Source organism: Panthera pardus, unplaced genomic scaffold (assembly GCF_024362965.1).
Source record: "Panthera pardus isolate Hobbes unplaced genomic scaffold, ASM2436296v1 HiC_scaffold_17, whole genome shotgun sequence".
NCBI lineage: Eukaryota > Metazoa > Chordata > Mammalia > Carnivora > Felidae > Panthera > Panthera pardus.
In genome coordinates, this window is record NW_026526732.1 from 54901638 (window position 1) to 54923325 (window position 21688).

A 21688-nucleotide genomic window follows, 5' to 3' on the forward strand; every position below is an offset into this window, starting at 1 on the left:
ATTTCCTCATCTATAAAATTGGGCTAATAACTAAGTTTGGTGAAGATTAAATGAGATGCTATATAAAAAAACTATAATATCTGGGATGTAGTAGGTTGTGAACTGTGCATTAGCTTGCACACTGAGTACCTGCCATGGCTTTCTTTTCTTGTCTGTAGTTTAAATGTGCTGGGGAGCCACTCTATACATAGAAAGATCTGGTAAAATATTTTGGGGAACATTTTGGATTTGTTATTATGACTCTTGATACCTAAGTTGATCAGATATCAGTGTAAGTGATCTAATTTAAAGCATATCACTATGCAGTCTATTCCTTGACATTTTTTCATAGGAAATCTTTGCCCTTGATGCTCACCTCACCTTCACATTTTTCAGCCTCAGACACATTTCATAGTCTAAGTGAAACCTACCAAGGTTCCCTTTTCAGCCCATCACTGCTTCCTGTTATTTAGTTGGAGAGGTCTTTGCAGAATGACATTTACCTCCTGCAGTGCCTCCTCTGTCCCATTTAACATGCAGCCTTCACATTTCTCCTCACCCCTACTTGCTTTCTAAAGGAGAGAAAATTCCAACTTTAGCCTCTTGTGAAGCGATTCAGAGCTCATAGAGCCCTGGCAATAGGCAGCGGGCTCAGCGCTGAACTTCAATAATGATTCAGATTTCCCCTTATTTTTAAGCAGGAGCCATGATTCACGGGTGGAAATCTGCTTGTCATCTTCACTTGCCATCACGTACCCTTCCTTTTATCCCTCCTAAAATCAAAGTGTGTATGCCAACTCCAGTTCACCAAATATTGTTAGTTTTCTCGTGTTCTAATTGTGCTCAGAAGCATTCCCTTGGGTACTCTCTGGGTTGTCATTGGACTGCCATTTCTCCCAGTCTGGTTGTGCCCGAAGCAGTTTTCATAGCTCCACGATGAACCTTCGAAGAAAGAGGTTTGTCATAAAAATGGAAACACCGGCGTGCTCTTTGTAATCAGCTCTTTAATCCTCCACCTGCCATAACGTGGAGACGGTTCATAATTATCAGCACAGAGAACTGAAGCCCTGGACTACAGCAGAAAGAATGAGCACTGTGGGCGGGCGAGTGACAGTCTACACTCCAGTGGGGAGGGAGACACATATTTTGGAAAACTTTGACACAGAATCAGATCTATTTGTATAACCTTTTCATGTAGAACTGTGCTGCAGTCAGAGAGGGGGTTTTGGTTTTCTTCATTAAAAGCTTATTAAATGAAGAAATAGGACAGTCGTTTTGCTTCGGTAGACGGGGGTCAGAGAGGCGGGTCTGATCTCCTCAGGATATTAATGTCTGCCTTCAGCCAGGGGAAATGAGCCGTCACTTGAGTTAGAGGCAGCTTTATGTGCTCATCACTAGGGATTCCCATATGTCCAGGGAGCTGCAACAGTAAAAAATGGCAGAGCTCAGTGGTAGAGTGCAGAGGGCTCTCATTGGAATTCATGTCAGGAAGCTCAGCTCAGTCTGCCCAGAGCAAGTCTGTTTAATGTTGATCAGCTGTCCATCTGATAAACTGAATTGATATGGGCATTCCCTCCAAGGGCTGCCCTGACAGTGACAGCCGCAGCACCCAGATGTCTTGTTAGGCTTTTTTGGGAGTCTCAAGTATTTTTAACCCCTTTTGTGATACCCAAATCCAAAAGTACTTTTAGAGACCTAGACAAGGAAGCCTCGCTTGGCTTTCCCTTTGCATCTCTGGCAGAAGACAACCCACCTTAAACTATTTTAAGAAACCAGATACTGTTCGTTAGCTCCCCCTCTCCCAGCTCATAATAAGCATCTCATTGACCTGCAGGATAATTATGTGTTGACCGTCAAGTTTGTGTCTAGTTATTCAAAATGATGTTTTTAAAAAGGTTCTTAAATACAGTAGGTTACCTGGCTTGGTTATGCTTTACTAGTTTCATAGGTGTGTTGAGCACTAAATAGAACTTTATTTAGTGCATGCATGAAGAGAAGATGCATTACAGCTTTTGTTTGGGTTGGCTAATTTCTAGTAATAACTGTGGTGACTCCTTACTGAACATCCTCTGCTTTCTCAGGTATAACTGTCACCTCTGAAGGCAGCTCACTTCCTTGTAGATTGGTTGACAGATATGGAGGGAACTAATTACAGAACACATCAATACTGAGCTTTCTTTAAAAAGGGGGGGGGGGGGAAGTGTGAGGAGATAGCTATGTTAATTCGCTTGACCATAGTAATTATTTCAGTGTATATATGTTTATCAAAACATGTTGTACACCTTAAATACATAGTGTTTATTTAAGGGTGCGCCTGGGTGGCTCAGTCGGTTAAGCGCCAACTTCGGCTCAGGTCATGACCTCGTGGTTCGTGAGTTCAAGCGTCGGGCTCTGTGCTGTTAGCTCAGAGCCTGGAGCCTGCTTCAGATTCTGTGTCTCCCTCTCTCTCTGCCCCTTACCTGCTCGTACTCTGTCTCTCTCTCTCTCTCTCTCTCTCAAAAAAAATATATATATCTACAATTTTTATTTAAAATATAAAATTTATTGAGCTTTGTTTTTTTGGAAATAAATCGAGAGAGAGAAGTCTTTGTGTTGAGCTGGAATTATTTTAAAATTATATTTCTGCAAAACTACCAGTAATTCAAAATTACCTACTGAATATTGGAAGAATGTGATTTTAAAGGTTTCTGTTGAAATACTAATTAAGGATTTTTGTCTTTTTTTTTTCCCCTCGCTTCTACACTTTGTGTTTTCATGGCATGGCAAGATTTTAACATGGATTCAGGTATTGAATTTACTTGAATGAGACCAGCCTCTTTCCTGTGTACTCTAACTTAGAATGTTGAGTGAGCTTTTCTAGAAGAGACACCAAGCCCTCGGTACTGTCAGTGATTGCTTAGTGTGTGTGGTCAGAGCTGGAAATAAGACCTGGTTACACTTTACAGCCCTTGAACCTCTGATTCAATCTCTATTTGGACCTCACTATTACTATGCCCTATAGCCTTTTCATTTTGCTTTCAGTGGTTGAAATTTTTGGCTTGAGTAGCCTGTTTTTAGTCAGAATTCTCGTTTCCAAATGTAGGAATGAGACATTAGTTTTGAATGCTGTGATCATGATAAATTCAGAATTCAAAGTTCCATCTGCACTTAGGTTATCAACATGAATAAATGGCAGAATAAGAAAACTGTTATGTTTTCATAATCATTGCATTGAATTGAATGAATTTCTTGGAACTTTGGATCTGGCCCATTTATCAAAAATTAGTATTTGACACTTATGATCAGTTAAAGGTTGTCACCAAGAGAGATTCTCTTACCCAACATTAAAAGCATATACTTTTCCTTTCTATTATGCCTCGATAATTTTGATATTTTGGTGTTTTTAAAGTATATTTTAAGAACTCTTTTTCTCTTATCTGCATTTCTCCATCCTCCCCTCCGTTTACCCTTAAGAACTTGCTTTCTATGGGGCTGTAGAGAGAGAAACAAAACACAGACATAAAATGCTCACATGTCAGAGGATAATGAGTGCATTGGAGGGGGAGAAAAGGCAGGAAGCAGGTCTAGGGAGTGCTGGTGGATATGGGAGGGTTGCTATCGTAAGTGGAGTGGTCAGAGAAGGCCTTAACTGAACAGATGCACTTTGTGGGGACCTGAAGGAAGCAGGTGACTAACCCTTGTTAGATACATAAGGGAAGACTGGGACAGACAGAGGAAAGGGCAGAGGCCCTGTGGCAAGAACAGGTTTGGTGTGTTCAAGGAAAGCCACGTGATCTGTCGTCGCCGGAGAAGAGCGAATGAGGAGGAAAGAAGGCAACAAATGAATTCAGAGAGGTAAGGGGGTAGAAGAGCTGGGGCAGATTGTGTTGGACCTTGGAGTCCATTGTAGGGACTTCAGCGAGATGAGGAGCCATTGCTAACTTTTTAGCGAAGGAGTGATGGGCCACATGTTTCTTCATCTCCTGCTTGCCTCGTTTCTGATCTTTTTCATTTTTGCAAAGCTAATGGACTACAAATATTGTCTCATTTTTATAATACTCCTTTTCCAAATTACTAGTGAGGTTAAGCATCATTTTATATGGATTTTGGCTATTTGTATTTCTTCTGGAATTACGTCTTCATAGCCTTTCCTATTCTGCGCATGAGCTGTTTATCTTTTTCTTATTAATTTCTTGTCCAGTAAGCTCCACACATATTTTGAATACACCCTTTTGTCTATTGTATGTGTTGCAACTACTCTATTCCAAGTCTGTATTTTCCTGAGTCTTTTTTATGTTTTATTTTACTAATAAACATTATTGTACATTTTAGCTACTCAGATTTATCCATTATTTTTATTATGGCTTTCTGACTTCCCATTTTATTTTACAAGGCTTTCTCCCCCTAAGGTCATACAAATGTTTTCCTAGATTCATAGTTTTTCACATTTAGATCTTTAATCTATCTAAATATATGCTTATCTATGGTGCAAGGTAGGGATCTAACTTTCCCTGAACCTATAGCCATTTGCCCTAACATCTTTTGTAGGAATAATCCATCTTTTCCATAACAATATGAAATGTTATCTTTACCATAAATAATTAGTTTTCCAAATATATTTAGATCTCTTTCTGGATTCCATTCCACTAATAGTTTTTTCTTGGGATATTACTATATGTTTTGAAGTTGCAATAACTTAATAGTAAGTTTTAAAATCTAGAGTGGCAGGCATCTTGTTTTCTTTTCCAAAATTTTCTTTGAAATTTTCAAATTTATTCTGACATCATAAGTTAGCTTTCCAATTAAAAAAATATTTTAAGATTCAGAAAATGATCTTAACCATTAAAATTTTTTTTATTTTATTTATTTTTTTAAAGAGAGCTAGAGAGAGAGCATGCACAAGCAGGGGAGGGGCAGAGAGAGAGAGGGAGACAGAGAATCCAAAGCAGGCTCCAGGCTCTGAGCTGCCAGCAGAGAGCCCGATGCGGGGCTCAAACCCACAAACTGTGAGATCATGACCTGAGCCAAAATTGGACACTTAACTGACTGACACTAACTTAACTTAACTAACTGACACTCAGGCGCCCCCCGCAAAATTTTTACTTTAGAGAGAGTGTACATGATCAGAGGAGAAGAGCAGAGAAAGAGAGAGAGAATTTTTTTTTTTAATATATGAAATTTATTGTCAAGTTGGTTTCCATACAACACCCAGTGCTCATCCCAGAAGATGCCCTCTTTAATACCCATTACCCACCCTCCTCTCGCTACCACCCCCCATCAGCCCTCAGTTTGTTCTCATTTTTTCAGAGTCAGAGAGAGAGAGAATCTTAAGCAGGCTCCACGCTCAGCACGGAGCTCGATCCAATGACCCTGGGGTCATGACCTCAGCCAAAATCAAGAGTCGGACACTCAAACAACTGAGCACCCCCTGCACCTTCAAAGAAAATGATTTTTAATAAATGATTCTTGCCTACCATCTTAACATATTTAGAAAACCCTGAATTTTGTACATTTTGTATTTGGGATTTTTATTAGTTTGCTTTTGATATGCAAGGAGCCAGGGCTTTAGACTCAGAGAGCCCCAAGCTTGTGGCTCTGCATTTCACTAGTGTTCACAAGTTCACTATGTGAACTTGAGCAAGTTAGCCTGCCAGCCAAACTCCTTTCTGCACAGTAGATATAATAATGCTTACCTCAGAGAGCTGTTGTGAGTTTTACCTTATTTTATTTATTAATCTATTCATTGAATTATTGTTATGCTTGCAAAATCGTATTACATAAAGTACTCAGCATACAGTAATTAATTGGCTCAAAGTAATTAATAATTAATTTAGTTATTAATTGCTGATCTTTTTCATTTTTAGTAATAAATAATTTAGTAAATGGGAACCATAATTGCTTCTAGGCATTTTAAAAATTGGATATTTGAAGTATTTTCAGTATTTTCATGTCAAATGACATGATATGTGCATTTACTTCAAAACAATCTAAAAAAGAGTGAAAGGTGCAGCTGAAACAAAATTAGGGTCCACACAGGTTCCTTATGCTGTATTTTCCACTTTGGTATATTTGAAAATTCCCAGGACAAAAAGGTTTTTTAAAAAATGCATATTTGAGGTGCTCGGGTGGCTCAGTCACCCGGCATCTGACTCTTTGTTTTTTCTCTTTTAATTTACATCCAAGTTATTTAGCATACAGTGCAACAATGTTTTCAGGAGTAGATTTCACTGATTCATCCCCTATGTATAACACCCAGTACTCATCTCAACAAGTGTCTTCCTTTAATGTCTCTTACTCATTTAGCCCATCCCCCCATCCAAAGCCCCTCCAGCAACCCTCAGTTTGTTCTCTGTATTTAAGAGTCTTTTGTTTTGTCCCCCTCTCTGTTTTTATATTCTTTTTACTTCCCTTCCCTTATGTTCATCCTGTATCTTAAATTCCTCATATAAGTGAAGTCATATGATACTTGTCTTTCTCTAACTTATTTCACTTAGCATAATACCCTCTAGTTCCATCCACGTTGTTACAAATGGAAAGATTTCATTCTTTTTGATTGCTGAGTAATACTCCATTGTGTGTGTGTGTGTGTGTGTGTGTGTGTGTGTGTCCACACACACACACACACACACATCTTCTTTATCAATTCATCTGTCAAAGGACATTTGGGTTCTTTCCATAATTTGGCTATTGACAATAGCTCTTCTGTAAACATTGGGTTGCATGTGCCCCTTCAAAACAGCATGCCTGTATCCCTTGGGTATATACCTTGTAGTGCAATTGCTAGGTCGCAGAGTAGTTCTATTTTTAATTTTTTGAGGCGCCTCCATACTCTTCCATAGTGGCTGCACCAGCTTGCATTCCCACCAGCAGTGCAAAAGAGATCCTCTTTCTCTGCATCCTTGCCAACATCTGTTGTTGCATGAGTTGTTAATTTTAGCCATTCTGACTAGAGTGAGGTGGTATCTCATTGTGGTTTTAATTTGTATTTCCCTGATTATGAATGATGTTGATCATTTTTTCGTGTGTCTGTTAACCATCTGGATGTCTTCTTTGGAGAAGTGTCTATTCATGTCTTCTGCCCATTTCTTCACTGGATTATTTGTTTTTTCGGTGTTGAGTTTGATAAGTTCTTTACAGATTTTGGATACTAACCCTTTATTTTATATGTCATTTGAATATCTTCTCCCATTCCATTGCTTGCCTTTTAGTTTTGCTTATTATTTCCTTCTCCATGCAAAAGCTTTTTATCTTGATGAGGTCCCAGTAGTTCATTTTTGCTTTTGTTTCCCTTGCCTCTGGAAATGTGTTGAGTAAGAAGTTGCTGCGGTCGAGGTCAAAGAGGTTTTTGCCTGCTTTCTCCTCGAGGATTTTGAAGGCTTCCTGTCTTACATTTAGGGTTTCATCCATTTTGAATTTATTTTTGTGTATGGTATAAGAAAGTGGATCAGGTTCATTCTTCTGCATGTCACTGTACAATTTTCCCAACAATTTTCCTGAAGAGACTGTCTTTATTCCATTGGATATTCTTTCCTGCTTTGTCAGAGATTAGTTGGCCATACATCCTGGGTCCATTTCTGGGTTCTCTATTCTGTTCCATTCACTTAAGTGTCTGTTAGGCATCCAACTCTTGATCCCAACTCAAGTCATGATCTTATGGTTCGTGAGATTGATCCCTACGTCTGACTCTGCGCTGACAGCACAGAGCCTGCCTGGGATTCTCTCTCTCCTTCTCACTTTGTGCTCCTCCCCTGCTCACACACGTGCATGTGTGCACTCTCTCTCTCTCAAAAATAAATAAACATTTTTTAAAATGTGTCTTTAAAAACTGTTCTCAATGACAGTGTAAAACCTTTGTTGTTGTTGTGTTTGATGTTTATTTTGAGAGAGAGACAGACAGACAGAACATGAGCAGGGGAGGGGAGAAAGAGAGAGACACACACACACACACACACACACACACACACACACACACACAGAATCTGAAGGAGGCTCCAGGCTCTGAGCTGTCAGCACAGAGCCCACCATGGGGCTCAAACCCACCAATGCTGAGATCATGACCTGAGCCAAAGTCGGATGCTTAACCGACTGAGCCACCAAGGTGCCCCAAACATTTGTTATTTCTAAATGGAATATTAGTCATTTATTGTATTATTTTCTGTACTTTTCTGTGTTTTCTTAATCCTCTCAAAAAGAAGGAAAGCAAGGAGGGAAGAAGGAAGAAAAAGGAAAAAAAAATAGAGTAAGAAAGAAAGAAAAGACTCCATTGGTTTTTTTTTATCTCCCTTGCCTATGTAGTGAAACATAATTGACCCTTCTGTTTTAACACCAACTTAAAAGTGTAAAACATTTTAAGAGACTTCACATTAATATAAAGAACACACACACACACAAAAAAAAACAACACAAAAAAACAAACAAAAAATATAAAAAACAACGTCTAATAATTAAAACTATTTATCAGCAAACCTGGCTCCTGTGAGGTAGTTATCACTCATCCATCCCTGAAAGGGGTGATTGAGGTTAATTGACCTCTGGGGTCACTTGGATGCTATGAACCTGACTTTTTAGTTTATATCATCCTTCCCTTTTGAAAGGAGGAATGAGAATAATCCCCTATACCTTTATAAAATTGATTGCTAATTAAAGAGTTATTCATTTAACAAATATTTGTAGCCAGCCTAGAGAAATAGGATAGTTTAATTTACAGTGTAGTGAGGGAGAGAGGGAGCAGGAAGATAGAGGGCTAAAGAAATAATTACAGGATAGTACAATAAATGATAGCTATGTTCAAAGACTTTCAAGCACAGGTGGAGTTAACTCTGGAAAGTATGGGAAAACATCACAGAAGTGACACGTGGGCTGAGTCTTAAAAGTTCCTTATACAGAAATCTATTTATCACTCACCCTATGACAGCAAAAGTTGTATGGCAAAGAATAAAAAAAGTCGTATTTGGGGCGCCTGGGTGGCGCAGTCGGTTAAGCGTCCGACTTCAGCCAGGTCACGATCTCGCGGTCCGTGAGTTCGAGCCCCGCGTCAGGCTCTGGGCTGATGGCTCGGAGCCTGGAGCCTGTTTCCGATTCTGTGTCTCCCTCTCTCTCTGCCCCTCCCCCGTTCATGCTCTGTCTCTCTCTGTCCCAAAAATAAATAAAAAATGTTAAAAAAAAAAAAAAAAAAAAAAGTCGTATGGCACAACTACACAGTGGACCTCTATAGAAATGTTAAATAGAACAAGGAGATTCTATTTAAAAAGAAAAAAAAAAGAAGAACAAGGAGATTCTCTGTTTGTAGATGATGTAGAACTATCTACAAGAGATAATATCAAGTGAATAAAACCAGAATGTAGGTGTATGAACATAAACTCTTTACCATCTTTTGTGGTGTAGTTTTCATTAAGCATATCTTTCAGGAAGCTATCTGGCTGCATAGAACAGGACTCTAACAACAGTAGGTTAAAAGAGTGCAGTGTTTATCTCAGCTAACAAGAAGTCTAGAGATGGGCACATCAGAGCTGGTATAACTCTCAAAGAAGTAAGTCATTAGGGCCTCAGACTTCTCCGTTCTTCCTGCCCTACTCTCCTTAGGTTGGGGGCCCTCTTTAGGATCCTTAAGTCTCTTCTGCACTCCCAGGTAGCTGTGCCATCTTCCAGACAGAAAGAAGGGGTAAACCCAGATTGCCAAAGATGAGAACCAGCTGAATCTGTCCCCTAACATCAGGAACTCGGGAGATTTCTCAGAAATCCTACCTAGTAGGTTTCTGCTTACATTCTTTGGCCAGATGGTGCAACATGATTACTACTAGCCTCAAGACATCTTGGAGAGGTATTTTTAAGTGAGTACATTGTCACTTTATATATAATCAAACATATATTGGTAGTGAGGAACATAAGAATGGAAAGGTAACTAGCAATGTCTTCCATCCTTACGTCTAAAACTAGGATGCTAAAAAATTTGGAGAAATGTTGGGGCAAAATGGATCAAAACAGATGGAGTTGTTTAATATAACTGAAAGAAAGTGATTTGGTGGAAATTTTTGTAGAAACATTGATTAATCCTCAGTTTCATTCAATGTGGTAATTACTTCCCTACTCTGATTATTTAACATAAGTGGTATTCATTTGTGACTCTTTTCCAATCAAGATTTAGCATGAAAAATACCCAAGAGTACTAAAATATATGTACATAAAATGGCATGAAGACTTTTATTTAAGATAATTTTTAAAATCCAGTACATTGAAAGTTTACTAGATTGCTTTGGGTGGCTAAAACAGGAAGAAGATAATGAGAAGAAAAATGTCCCAAATTCTTTCATACTGTCACTTCTCTGCTGTACACTAAATTATACTCTTGCATAATGTGATCTAGAGTTGTTTATCTGATGATAAAATCTTAGAAATTGAGAGCACAGTACCAGATAGTGGAATTGCAGGACAGATTTAAAAGATGACAGATCATTTCATTTCTATTTTTTGTAGCAAAGTAGTGTTAGTAATATTTTTGTCTCTTTGTAACTGTTAACTGCCAGTCTAGGTAATTATTTACTTTCAAGCCCTGAATCTTAGGATTTGGGAACTGGAAAGAATTGTTTCTCTTTCAGTGATGAGAAGACCCAGGTCCTAAGAGTTTAAGGAATTTGCCCCTGAACTGTGTGATGTTACCGACAGAAGTAGCACTGTTATCCAGATTCCTGACTGGACTACATCACTTGATATATGGTTCTGATCAAATGAGTTGGAAACAACTTGATTACTTTTCCCAGTTATTATCAACAAAAAGAGTCAAATCTATTTATAATATACTCTCTCCTAGAAAATTCTCTTCCGTAGTGCTTAGAACTAGGGATGAAAATTGGACACGTTTTGGTGGGCATATACCAATGTTGGTAACATTGGTAACTTTGGCCTTTTTTTCCCTCCTCATTTACTATTCATTATGTAAATAAACATTTTAAATTATCGCTGGTCATTATGACAAGGTGGCTCTGAGTTCCAACTTTGTCCTTTACAAACTAAATGTTCTTGATCAAGTATTTGACCTCCCCAGACCTGCTGTAATTAGAATCACAAGTAGATAATATAAATGAAAGTTCTTTGTAAATTGTGGTTATTGTACAAATTATGGCTTTTCATTTTTACTATTGCAATGTTTTTGTTGATTCTGAGCATGTGGCATTTAAAGATTGCTATTTATTTAATGAATGCTGCTTTATGATAAGAAGTGTCTTTATTAAAAGCTCATAATCACTTAGTTTCATCCTCAGGGTAATTCAGAACACCTACAAGTTTTTGCATGCCTGCTTATTACGTTCTTTCATAAGCTGACTGAATGAGACAGCTGCCCAGTGCTTAACCTTTCCTGAGTTAATATACTTGCCCACAGTCCCATTGTGCAATTTTTGTGAAATATGACAATATGGATTTTTACAGTGATTGGTATTGTAAACTGGAGAACAGGATAAAAATGCATTTTTCCTTCAGTTACTTTTTTACAACATAATTTTAAATGTTTGTTTGTTTGTTTTTAAATGTTTTCTGTTAATTTCTCAGTAGACCTCTAAGCTTCCATCACTGGTGATTTTCTTTGGGATGTAATGAGGTTTTCACTGAAACCACAAATTTATTCTTTCTTTAGAAGCTGCTTAACTCACTGGTTCATTTTCTCCTACTCCCCAATTTGTAATCGAGTGCAGAATGTCCACTGGGTCATTTTTACAAATACTGTTTTTTAACAAAGGAAATTAAAAATGTGATATATATTTTTTTTTTTTTGTAGATGCCTAGTTGTCTGGCTTCTTTATTTTATATAATTGTGTCTTTATGTAATTATTGTATCATAGTTGTTAATCTAGTACCGTTTATTGTGTATTTTTTTGTCTCCATATCTTAAGGTTGTCCTAAGTCAAATGCTTAAATTTGACCTTTAGGTCAAGCCCTTTTGTTACATTTCCCTTGGATCTTTGTAATAGCTTCTTTCCCCCCACCCCCCATCTCTGTACTTTCATTATCTACTTTTTCATATTCTTCTACATATCACCTTAAGAATATTTTTCCCAAATCATTTTTTAAAAATGTATCATCCCTCCTTCTCAAAAGCACTACGTTTGTAACAAAGTACAGACCCTTTATCCTAATGTAACCTAGTCACTTATCCATACAGACCCTATACTCTGGCCAAACTCACCTCCTCACCCTCTGGTCACATTTTCTCCTCTTGCCTTTACCAAGCCTTGATTTCTCTTCTCCCTTATTCTAGGATTCCTAATCACTGTCTTTTCTCTACCCTTTATCTCCAGCTATAGAAATCATACCTATCACCCATGGCCCAGCACAAATGTACCTTATTCAGAGAAAATTGTTTATATTTTTAAATACTTTTTCTTATACTTTATACTTAGTTTCTAAGTTTTCTCAAATTTGAATGAAATGCCCTATTTATTTATTCATTTATTTATATATTATTTTTATTCTCAAGTTAACATACAGTGTAGTCTTGACTTCAGGAGTAGAACCCAATGATTCATCTCTTACATATAACACCCAGTGCTCATCCTGCAAAGTGTCCTCCTTTATGCCCGTTGCCCAATTAACCCATACCCCTCACTCCACCCCTACCCCCATCAACCCTCAGTTTGTTCTCTGTATTTAAGAGTCTCTTACGGTTTGCTTCCCTCTCTGTTTTTTTCTTATTTTTCCTTCCCTTCCCCTATGTTCATCTGTTAATTTTCTCAAATTCCACATATGAATGAAATCATGTGATACCTTTCTCTGACTGACTTATTTCACTTAGCAGAATATCCTCCAGTTCCATGTACATTGCTAAAAATGGCAAGATTTCATTTTCTTTTTCATCGCTGGGTAATATTCCATTACGTGTGCGCACGCACCACATCGTAATCCATTTATCAGTTCATAAATATTTGGGCTCTTTCCATAATTTGGTTGTTGTTGATAGTACTACTCTAAACATTGGGGTGCATGTGCCCCTTCGAATTAGCATTTTGGTATCCTTTGGATACCAAATGTATCCAATTGTAGTAATGCAATTGCTGGATTGTAGGGTAGGGTTTTTTTTGTTGTTGTTGTTGTTGTTGTTGTTGTTGTTGTTTTTGTTTTTGTTTTAGGGTAGTTCTATTTTTAATTTTTTGAGGAACCTCCATACTGTTTTCTAGAGTGGCTGCACCGGTTTGCATTTCCACCAACAGTGCAATAGGGTTCCCTTTCTCCACATCCTCGCCAACATCTGTTGTTTCCTAAGTTGTTAATTTTAGCCTTTCTGATAGGTGTGAGGTGGTATCTCATTGTGTTTTGATTTGTGTTTCCCTGATGATGAGCGATGTTGAGCATCTTTTCATGTGTCTGTTAGCCATCTGGATGTCTTCTTTGGAAAAGTGTCTATTCATGTCTTCTCATTTCTTCACTGGATTATTTGTTTTTCAGGTGTTGAGTTTGGTAAGTTCTTTATAGATTTTGGATACTAATCCTTTATTCTATATGTCATTTGCAAATATCTTCTCCCATTCTGTCAGTTACCTTTTAGTTTTGTTGATTGTTTCCTTTTCTGTGCAGAAACTTTTTATCTTGATGAGGTCCCAGTAGTTCGTTTTTGCTTTTCTTTCCATGGCTTTCAAAGATATGTCAAGTAAGAATCTTTCAACTGGCATATCTAGGAAGCAGCCTAGGTATAGTGGAAACAGGTTGAACTTTGAAGTCTCTATCGGTTATATGTTGTTACATAACAAACTGCCCCAAAACTTGGTGACTTAAAACTGTAACCATTTTATTTCTCATAGTTCTGTAGGTTGGCTGAACTCATCGTCTGCTGGTTTCTCCTGGGTTTATTTATGTGGCTGCATTTGCTTGGTAGGTCAACTGGAGGGTGGGCATGGTTAGGAAAGGTAGGCCTTTCTCCATGTTGTCTTTCATTCTTAAGGAGGCTAGATTAGGTTTCTTCACAAGTAGTCTTGGGATAGCATACCGAGAGGGTAATCCCTGGTGCAAAACACTTATAAGACCTTTGGATTTTATCCTGCATTTGCTGGTTTTCTATTGGCCAAACAAGTCATATAATCAACTCAGAGTTAATCAAGGAGGATATGTGACATGGATGTCAGGAGGTATGATTCATTGGTGGACATTGGTATAACCATCTGCCACAGTCCACCTTCAGGTCCCCATGATCCACATTCCTTCCTTATGCAAAATATACTTACCACCTCCCTAAGCCCCAAAGTCTCGTGTATTTCATGGCATCGAGCTCAAGGTCCGTGATCTCATAATCTCATAAGTTTCATTAGGTCCAAATGTGGATGTGGCTCCAGGGGTGCAGCTCCTCAGTCCAAGGAACTAAAAGGATAAGTTACTACCCCTACCATTACTACACATCCAGTTTGGAATAGTGAGTCAGGAACAAGACAACCACAATAGTCACTTCCATTAATGGGGCGCTTGGGTGGCTCAGTCAGTGGAGTGTCTGATTTTGGCTCAGGTCATGATCTCACAGTCTGTGAGTTTAAGCCCCACGTTGGGCTCTGTGCTGACAGCTCGGAGCCTGGAGCCTGCTTCGGATTCTGTGTCTCCCTCTCTCTCTGCCCCTCCCCGGCTCATGCTCCATTTCTCTCTCTCTGTCAAAAATAAATAAACATTAAAAAAAATTTTTTTTAAAGAGGGAGAATTGGGAAGCACATAACAATCATTTGCCCATAGTAATTCTGAAATCCAGCTGGGCACCTATTATCAGGACCTCCTACTCTAGAAGTGAAGAATATTTTTTGACTAGGGCCCAGACTGTTTCCTGGGAGAGATTCCCCAACCATTGTACTCCAGAATCCTTTGCCCTCCAAACTATTTTCCCTGAAAATTTTCAGAAAGAAATGATTTAGAGATAGCTATACTTGCGGTAAAATAGCATAACATATAGACTTGTCAAATTACTATGTTATACACCTGAAACTAATGTAACACTATGTGTCAACTATACTTCCAATTAAAAAAAGAGACAAGATGGGGTGCCTGGGTGGTTCAGTCAATTAAGTGTCTGACTCTTGATTTCAGCTCAGGTCATGATCTCATGGTTTATGAGATTGAGCCCTGTGTCAGGCTCTGGGCTGACAATGGGGAGACTGCTTGGGATTCTCTCTTGCTGTCTCTGCCCCTCTCCCACTAGTGCACTCGTGCACTCACACAAAGTCTCTCAAATAAACATTAAAAAAAAAAGATGACTCATACTTGTATTTGAGTAGCTGTCTCAGCCTGATTGCTTGTCCATGGAAAGTTGGTTTAGAAGCTCCTTTTTTTCTTTTTTCTTTTTCCTTTCTTCCTTTTGAACTGTCAACTGTCACTTGAGTTGAAGCTCATACAACTCCCTCAAAAGCTTTTTGGGATTTCTGTGAATGTCATTAACGTTCATTCCGTACCCTAAAAGACATATCCGTAGTTCTTTTTTGAGGTATACATGTCTACTTTAGGTTGAGTATAAGGCTCCTATGGGACAATACCCTTAAAATTCTTAGAGACCTTTTGTCTAGCCAAAGGGTCAATCAGGCATCAACTTAAATTTGTTAGGTCTTTAGAAAAGGTCTTATAGCTGTAGTTTTGATTTGATTTTTTTTCCTAATACCATTTCTTTCTTTGAAGTCTTTTTTTCTGAAGAGACTGGAAATATGAAGGTTTTCTTTTCAACCTAGCAAGGTCCTCTAAACTGCTTCCAAACTCACAATTCTCCCTTTAGCTCATCTCTCTTGTACCTTGTACCTTGTACACAGCTGAAATAATCCAGATGACATTTCATCATTCTGCCTGGTAATCCTCTTATCCAGATACATAATTTTATTATACGTTTTCTATTTTTCAAGTTACCATAGGCAATAGTTTTGCCAGTTGTTTCACTACCTTCTAACATAACATGTCCCTTCTCAGTCTCCAGTAACAATTTCTTCACTGCCTTTCTAGCTTCCACTAAGAATTTGCTGTCTCTTTAGCTTTCACATTTAGAACCCACCATTCAGACTCAAAGCCACTGACACATATTTTAGGCTTTTGTTGAACAGCACGCCATCCCAGATATACTAGTTTCTGTATCAGATATCTGTTGCTGCCTAGCAAACTACCCTATAATTTACTAATTTGAAATAGTCATTTTATTGCACATTCTGTGGATTGACCAGATGGTTCTTCTACCTAGGGTCACTCATGTGACTGCTTTGGACGAGTCTTAATACAGAAGCATTTTTTAGGCTTGCTTGTGTCATGTTTGCTAAGGTCTTTTTGGCCAAAGTCAGTTAATATGGCCAAACCCAGCGTTAGTGTGGATGGGACAACACAGGGGCATGGAAGCCAAGAGGTGTTATTCACATGAAGCTGTTTGTAACAGATTCCAACAGATTTCGAGCTCTACGTTACTGTGTGCCTTTGGGAAAATCATTTAACGGTGTGCAGCAATTTTCTCACCTGTAAAAAGGAATTAGTAATACCTATCATAGGATGGTTGTGAAATTTAAATATTTTAGTAATTTTTTTATGATTTTAAAATAATGCTTTTGTTATTGGAGAAAATGTCCAAACTATAGAAAAGTATTAAAAAAGAAACATTTCTTGAGATCCCACCTGATACAGTACTATACTATAGGCTCCTCAAGGGCCTTCTCTATTTTCTTTACTACTGTAGCTATATATCTTGGCTTTGTATTCTGAAATGTAAGGTCTTTGAAGGAAGAGACCACATTTTATTCATCTCTGTAAATCCCATAGCTTTGCATTAGGGTTAAAAAAGATAATGTGTAGAAGTGCTTGGCTTAATGCTTGACACAGGTTATGTTCCCCCCCTTAAATTGGAGTTTCATTAGATCCTAGTAAGGATTTTTAGATATCCTAAAATTACAGAGGTGGGAAAGGTATGCTGAGAACAGATCATCTAAATGGATCTCTGGAGGGTGACCTCCACTGCCCAGCTTCTCTCTGAGGAATCCTGGTTATTCATGGCATGGAGGGTGAGGAATGTTCCAGGGAAGGAACATGTCGAGATCTGCTTATAGGGGTGCCTGGGTGGCTCAGTTGGTTAAGTGTCCAATTCTTGATCTTGGCTCAGGTCATGATCTCATAGTTCCTGAGTTCAAGCCCCATGTCAGGCTCTGTGCTGACAGCTCAGAGCCTGGAGCCTGGGTTGGAGTCTGTGTATTCCTCTCTCTCTGACCTTCCCCCACTCATGTTCTGTCTCTCTCTCTCTCAAAAATAAGTAAATACTGAAAAAAAAAATCTGAGTATAGATGCCAAAGTGATCAGTAGAGAGGCCTCTATTAAAAACTGCATTAAAATCGCTCCTTATCAGGGAAATACAAATCAAAACCACACTCAGATATCACCTCACGCCAGTCAGAGTGGCCAAAATGAAGAAATCAGGAGACTATAGATGCTGGAGAGGATGTGGAGAAACAGGAACCCTCTTGCACTGTTGGTGGGAATGCAAATTGGTGCAGCCGCTCTGGAAAGCAGTGTGGAGGTTCCTCAGAAAACTAAAAATAGACCTACCCTATGACCCAGCAGTAGCACTGCTAGGAATTTATCCAAGGGATACAGGAGTACTGATGCATAGGGGCACTTGTACCCCAATGTTTATAGCAGCACTCTCAACAATAGCCAAATTATGGAAAGAGCCTAAATGTCCATCAACTGATGAATGGATAAAGAAATTGTGGTTTATATACACAATGGAATAGTACGTGGCAATGAGAAAGAATGAAATATGGCCTTTTGTAGCAACGTGGATGGAACTGGAGAGTGTGATGCTAAGTGAAATAAGCCATACAGAGAAAGACAGATACCATATGGTTTCACTCTTATGTGGATCCTGAGAAACGTAACAGAAACCCATGGGGGAGGGGAAGGAAAAAAAAAAAAAAAGAGGTTAGAGTGGGAGAGAGTCAAAGCATAAGAGACTGTTAAAAACTGAGAACAAACTGAGGGTTGATGGGGGGTGGGAGGGAGGGCAGCGTGGGTGATGGGTATTGAGGAGGGCACCTTTTGGGATGAGCACTGGGTGTTGTATGGAAACCAATTTGACAGTAAATTTCATATATTAAAAAATAAAAAAAATAAAAATAAAAAATAAAGGTCACGTGATATTTTTGGACCCCCCCAAAAAAAAAAAACTGCATTAAAAAAGAATAATCTAAAAAAGAGAGAGAGAGAGAGACTAGCCATTGAAATATTTTATTGTTAAAAACTGAAGTCTGACATTACCGATATGATGGTTTTCTTGACACTCAGACAAGTCTTACTTTCACGTTTTAGTCAAAGAAGTTTGGCAGAGATCACAGAACTTATCCACACTGCTCTCCTCGTACATCGTGGGATAGTAAATTTAAGTGAATTGCAATCCTCTGATGGACCACTGAAAGACATGCAATTTGGAAATAAAATAGCTATCCTGAGTGGAGACTTTCTTCTAGCAAATGCCTGCAACGGACTAGCTCTGCTACAGAACACCAAGGTAATACCGGGCAGGGTTTGCTTATGTCTGGGTGACCTTTAGGTGGCTCTTGGTTGACTGCTGGAGCTGTGGAGGTCTGTATGCCCTGCTGCCCCAGCCCCCCACGTGTGGATGCTCAGTAAAATTGGGATGATGGTGGTGGCAATGTCCACATCAGGTAAAACACAAATGCCAAGAAAGAGTTTTAAAATTAACTTCTTTTTCTGCTGGTTGTAATTAATTGTTAACTATATCAGTATGGTTAAATAACACAAAGTATATCTATAAACAAATATTACCTATTATCTCACTATCCAGAGACAACCACTGTTAGTTAATATTGTGATGTATTTCCTCTCAGGCTTTTTGTTTGTTTGCTTACTCCTACCTTCATGTTGTAACATAGGTGAGAACTAACATTATAAGGTTTTTTTAATCCTGCCTATTTTTTCCTGCTTCATATTATGATGTGGGCACGTTCCCATGTTATTAACACTTTTCACAAACTTGTTAATGGTTGCGTAATATTCAGTTATTTATTTATTTGTTGGTTTATTTTTGTGAGACAGAGACTGAGCATGAACAGGGAAAGGGCAGAGAGAGAGGGAGACACAGAATCCAAAGCAGGCTCCAGGCTCTGAGCTGTCAGCACAGAGCTCGACACAGGGCTCGAACTCACGAACTGCAAAATCATGATCTGAGCCAAAGTCGGATGCTTAACCGACTGAACCACTCAGGCGCCCCAATATTCAGTTATTTAGATGTAATATCACTTCTTTAACAAATTTCTCATTTTTGGAATTTAAGTTGCTTCTGATTTTTTACTGTCATAAATAGATATGCAGTAAACATCTTTACATATCAATTTTCCTCATTCCAGATTATTTTGTTAAGATAAATACCTAAAAGTGGTTCAAAGGGCTTAAACATTTTTAGCGTATTGGCAAGCTGCTTTCTAGAAAGATTATAGAGTTATTCCTTATATATGAATTTGAATCAGGCTTAGCTGTAAAATAACAGTGGCCTAAACAAGACAGAATCACTCTTTCTCATGTAAAAACATCCAGGACTAAACAGTCCAGGATTGAGTCTACAAAGTCAAGAACCTGGGCTTTTTCTGTCTTACTCCTCTGCCATCCCTATCTTACTACTTTATTTATGGCCCCAAATAGCTGTCATCATGTTCTCACTCCGGTCAATAGGAAGGGAGGAGGAGGAAGGACAGAGAAGGACAGGTCTCCTTCTCCTAAAGATCAAATGAGGGTACATCCTGGTTTGCTAAGGACAGTCTCAGTATATGTCTGCTGTCCCAGAATCCCATCTGACTTAACATTTGTCTTAACAGAGGACGATTGATAATTACATTAGAATGAGCCAGGATGGCTTTCATAGATGTCTACTTTATACTTCCAACCTCCGCCTCAGTTTTTGTCTCATCTAAGCTATAGTATGTGAGAACCGTGTACAGTGGAGAGTGTTCTCATGGTAAGGTGATATTAAATCTGGAGGACAAGCAGAAATAACTTTCCAGACACCTCCCAATCAAGGATAGCACACAAGGCAGTTGGTGGTACAACGTAGTGTCCTGAATGTTGAGGTTAACAGTTAACTTCTCCCTGTATCAGGTGTGGAAGTTTTTGGCACTGCTGCCCCAGCAGTGGGCCACTTGATGTATCAGCCAACTGCACTGCGGCCCATGTATGGCCTTTGAGAGTCACCAAGTCACCAGTCCAAAAGCTCAGTGGGAAGCAGAGTAAGGTGGAAGTTAGGTATCTGTGAGTTACGTATGGAAAATCAAGGCTGATCGGGGGAGGCGGTAGAGAGTAGACTGAGCACCCTTGCTTGTGCGGTGTTAACCTGTAACTGTTTGATTGTTTGGCGATGCTTTGTTTTTTGCAGTGAACCCTTCTGGCAACAATAAGCTAAAAACTATATATTTCTTTTTTTTTTTTTAAGTACTAAGATAGTTGGTAAGGAATGTGTAATTCTCATAAAATGTTGGCATTTACTATCCACTCTGGAGGCCATTTTGTTATCACTGACCGCATGAAAACAAGAAGTATCAAATCTGCTGAAAAAGTATCAGGATCTATTTCCAAAGTTAGCAGTTACTTTAAGAAGACTTCCTGAGGATGAGGGTTTCACACATGCCACTGCAGAAGGTATATACACATACCTCGCTGTGAAGCCTAACTTTTGTTTAGACAGATGTCTATTTTTCTAAATTAATTTCACTCATTTTCGATTATGGGTTTTCTGGCTTTTTTTAAATTTATTTATTTTGAGAGAGAGAGAGAGCAAGCAGGGGAAGGACAGAGAGAAAGAGAGAATCACAAGCAGGCTCCACGCTATCAACACATAGCCCGATGCAGGGCTTGAACTCGTGAACCATGAGATCATGACCTGAGCCGAAATCAAGAGTCAGATGCTTAACTGACTGAGACACCCAGGCACCCTTCGACTACAAGTTTTTATGTGCACATAGGAATAAGGGAAGCGATAACTTTATATTTCTTGGCCCCATTGGCCAAAGAAAAACTTTGCAAACAGTTAGATAATTCCAGTTTTAGTTGACTGTCATCAGGTACTTCAAATAATTAAATCATTTTAGTTAATTCAAAAAATGTTTTATTTTTTTCATCCATTCATGGAATCAAGGTAAAGCTTCTGAAAGTATATTCTACCAGAGATTAAGCCATTATGAGTAAGATCAGAAATTCAGCTTGAAATACAACATGGAAGATAAAATTACTAGTTTATAATAATAATACAAGTACACATTTTGCTGAGGTACACACAGTGTTGTGGTAAAAACAAGGTTCTTACTACATTGAGATTCCTGTGGAGTACTTGGAACTGGTTGTGGCATACCCGTAACTCATAATTGCATCCAAACAAGTGTCCACATTCTACTAATTGCAAAAGATGGAATTGTTATAAATATTTACGAGTATTTTTATCTTCAAGTCTTTGAACTACATGATTTTGGGGATTTTGGTGTTGAGTACAAAACATAGTTCAGCACTGTAGTATGTTCCTTCTGTCTTTGTTGCCTGTCATTCATCAGATTTTCAAAATCTTTATGCCCAACAATGGTATTGAACTTTTTTATAAATTTTGATGACATCTTGTTCAGAATCAATTGGAAATCTGAAATCAAGGGTTCAACAAATAGAACACAAAATGAAACTTTTAGGGAATTATAATGAATTCCCTAAACAATCAAGGAATTACAGTTAATGAAAATCCCATTGGATTTTTTCTTTGCAA

The 21688-nt window shown here is 38.5% G+C and overlaps 1 protein-coding gene across 6 annotated transcripts in view; it reads left to right on the forward strand.

The window, feature by feature from the left end:
- Nucleotides 1-21688, forward strand: part of PDSS2 (decaprenyl diphosphate synthase subunit 2) — a 292842-nt gene that overhangs the window by 138502 nt on the left and 132652 nt on the right. For all 6 annotated transcript variants that reach the window (XR_002078242.2, XR_008422934.1, XR_002078241.2 and 3 more), the window contains one exon: nt 18241-18439. Coding sequence is in view for 1 of the 6 variants with exons in the window: in XM_019443015.2 (XP_019298560.1) it covers nt 18241-18439 (199 nt within the window). In the remaining 5 variants the exon portion in view is untranslated. The remainder of the gene's footprint in view (nt 1-18240; nt 18440-21688) is intronic.